At 44.3% G+C, this 3,211-nt stretch overlaps 1 protein-coding gene; it reads right to left on the bottom strand.

Annotated features, from left to right (window-relative positions):
• Positions 1-1,206: 1,206 nt before the first annotated feature.
• GSTUM_00003137001 (uncharacterized protein) overlaps positions 1,207-3,211 on the bottom strand; it is a 3,166-nt gene continuing 1,161 nt past the window's right edge. The window contains exons 3-8 of the mRNA XM_002836806.2: positions 2,863-3,211; positions 2,713-2,803; positions 2,569-2,658; positions 2,424-2,515; positions 2,112-2,375; positions 1,207-2,061 (exon numbers count right to left, since the gene is read on the bottom strand). The exon at positions 2,863-3,211 is cut by the window's right edge and continues 733 nt beyond it. Of these exons, the coding sequence (XP_002836852.1) occupies positions 1,788-2,061; positions 2,112-2,375; positions 2,424-2,515; positions 2,569-2,658; positions 2,713-2,803; positions 2,863-2,891 (840 nt within the window). The 5' untranslated portion in view covers positions 2,892-3,211 and the 3' untranslated portion in view covers positions 1,207-1,787.

Genomic DNA, 3,211 nt, shown 5'->3' with positions numbered 1-3,211 from the left:
ATTCACATTCACACAAACATTCTCCCCGGTTCGTTTGAAAAACGAACGGCGAAGAAAGGAAGGAAGAAAAGGAAGGAAGTTACGCAGGTTACAGTTAATTGAATCCCACACACACTTCAATCGCAATCTTGGAAGCGCTTGGATGAGAGTCGCCGATGCATACATTGCATCGCATATGTGTATCCGTCATAAGTTAGGTTATGAAAAGGTTGCGTTCTCTCTCAAAAAAAAAAAAAAAAAAAAAAAAAAATTTTTTTAAGCGATAATAATTATTATTACAATATAAATTTACTACAGAGCGTTCGCTCGGGCGGGCAAACACCCAACGCTCCCCACCGCACGCGACAAACTGGTTGGGCGAGGTATCATACTTCGGTAGGTAAATGGGTAAGGTAGGTGGGTAAATGGTTGGACGAGGAAGACTGACGATTGTTGGAAAAAGGGACACATGAAAAAGTCCCAAAGTCCCGAGTAACGAATGCTTCATGTGCTGTTGCTGCAACTGTACGGTACTGTACAGTACTGTATGGACAGGGAGGATGGACTATAAACTTTTTTTTCTTCTCTACATGTTCCCTGGGTTCTCCTCTTTTATTTATTCCTTTTCATGGGGGGGAATTTTTTATTATTTTTATTGTTTTTTTTTTTTTTAAAAAAAAACCCCCCATTGTTCCTTTGAGTTATATCGCTCTCTCGGTTTATTGTTGTTTCCTCGCTTCCTTCCCTTTCCGACTCTTCTGCATCTTCCGCTTAAGTAAAGAACCGATCACCCGTGTTCAGTATAGACCAGGTATAGTACTGTATCATGCTGTGTGAGAACTGTGTTCACACATTACTTACTATACAAGTAATTATAGTACTGTACAGCACCTCTGGCATCTTCACTACGTGCATGGACTCATCTACACTACATTACCTTATTCCCTTTCTTCTCACTCTTCGACTACCTTATGCTCCTTTAATGTCCGCCGACATGCCTGTGAACTTATGCTGGCGTACCAAGTGCCGGTATATCCCAACACACCTAACTACTCGAGTAAACCTCTTGAAGTTTCTTGGCCCACCGGAGGTTAGAACAAACATCATGCGTGTCGTGAGCCGAGGGAAGCACAAGGTTTAGCGTGATGCGGCAAAAAGCTAGTTGTAAATCAAGATAATGCGCGCTAACACTATCTTCCATCACTTTACAAAATTTAGAAAACCCAGTGAATGTAGAATCTCGGGAATTCATATTTCCCGATAATTTCTTTAGGTACAACCACTATGAAAACACAACTTCGGGCGGCCGAGATAGGAGAGAAAAAACGCATCAACTTATGCGCCAGCTTGCAGAATTGAGCAAAAGAAATCACAAATCTCCCGCCCAAAATTTCAGATGCCTAACAACACCTTTCCCTTACAAAAAATCTCGCACGTTGGTATCGTCGATTGACACCACCCAAACAAATGGAACCATGTGACCATCCACCAGCTTCAATCACGTACGGTACGCGAAACCATCCCGCCATTTCACGTCATATGTGGTCCATCCATTTACAAACCAGCACAGTATGAGATTGCACAGAAACAAAGGAAAAAATATAGCACGAAAGACGTTGAGGAAGAAAAGAGTGAGCAATGAAAAAAGAAAGAAAACCCGAAAGACAACCCACCAAATGGTACAAGTACCAAACGCCTACCTAACCCACCCAATAGGAAAGAAAAAGAGAACCTTATTTTCTGCGCATGATGATTTTTTGTTTTTGGAAACGTGAACCCTGGGACAGGGCAGAAGATGCTGGTGTCCTTTAGAACGAGTGAGCACCATGGGAGACCTCAAGGCCCCCGTAACTATCTCCTGGGTCAGAATAGCTTCCGGATGAGGTTTTCCCAAGGGAGCACGAAAGGGAATCGAAGGAGATTGGGCTGTTTATGTCATTGGTTTCCGTCTTGGACACAGAATCATCATCGTCATTCCCATTATCTCGGACAGTCTCTAATTGGTCGATGGCGGTCGAGGGTCTCCAATGAGGGGCTTCCCAATCCCCAGGTTTACCGGAACCAGATTGGGGGATCACAGGACTATAGCGGTTGTTAAACTCACGTTCTAGGGATGGGCTAGGAAATCATACAAAGTTAAAGTTTTGCTAGGGCCGCCGGTAGACCATGTCCTGTTGGACTGTGCATTATTATGGTGCGGAATAGAGGCGTAGCAACCATTAACAACGCTGTTATATTCGTTCGAACGGAACTGCCGCTTCTTAGTGGTAGTAGCCTTGAGACGTTTTTGGGCACTGGTATCGGCGTAGCGGACTTGCAGAGGGATTTGTTCTTCTCCAACAAGCTTCCCATGGAAATTGCGGATGATCTCATCGCAGATTGAACGATCCTCAAATCTAGTCTTATCAGATGATGTGCATTATCCTAGAGTGATGTGAGATCACCTTGCAAATCCTACACCACGACTGTTTCCCTCCGGGTCTCTTAAGATCCTATTAGAAACAACAGTATATCCTGAGAAAATATCTTGCATAGTCTATGTTTTGAATTAGCCATCCGCACAATCCACTCGATCACTCGATCACTCACTTTTTCATTCATGGAACGAGGAAGGTTTGACACATAGACGTTGGTAGAATTAGGGTCAGCCAATGTTTTAAGGCGAGCATTAAACGATTCCTAGATCACCAGGTCAGCAGACAGCGGAAGCGAATATACTCGAGGTGGAGGTACCCTAGCAAATCCAGCTTCATACTTCGAGCTAACTAGCCCACGGATGCAGTCCTCAGCTTCATCAGTATTCTCGTAGCGGGCAAAACCGTATCTAAGAAAATTTCAGCGAAAACCCCGCAAGTGGCGAGGGGAAGAAGTTGATTCTATTACCCTTTACACGTTCCGTGATCAGTATCCATGATCGCCTTGTGAGACACAACTGTACCAAAACGACAGGTCATCTCATAGAGTTTATCATCGTCGGTATCCGGGGGCAATCCACGGATATAAACATTGGTCGTATGAGTGGGATTATCCAGAGCTTGATTGACATTCCTCGCCGATTCAGGGGAGAAGAGAGCCGGAATTGGAGTTGGGAGTGGAGGACCAGCTAATAGAAGTGCTTCCACAGATTTTTTCTCATGTGGAGTAGCCGACTGTCCATAGATAACATCGTTACTACCACTATTAGATGCCACGACTCAGTGTGACACCTTCCACGTGCTTTTTTGAACGTCCC

This window comes from Tuber melanosporum (assembly GCF_000151645.1).
Source record: "Tuber melanosporum whole genome shotgun sequence assembly, scaffold_161, strain Mel28".
Classification (NCBI taxonomy): Eukaryota; Fungi; Ascomycota; class Pezizomycetes; order Pezizales; family Tuberaceae; genus Tuber; species Tuber melanosporum.
The sequence above is the reverse complement of the archived record's forward strand: the minus strand, read 5'-3'. Positions and strand labels throughout refer to the sequence as shown.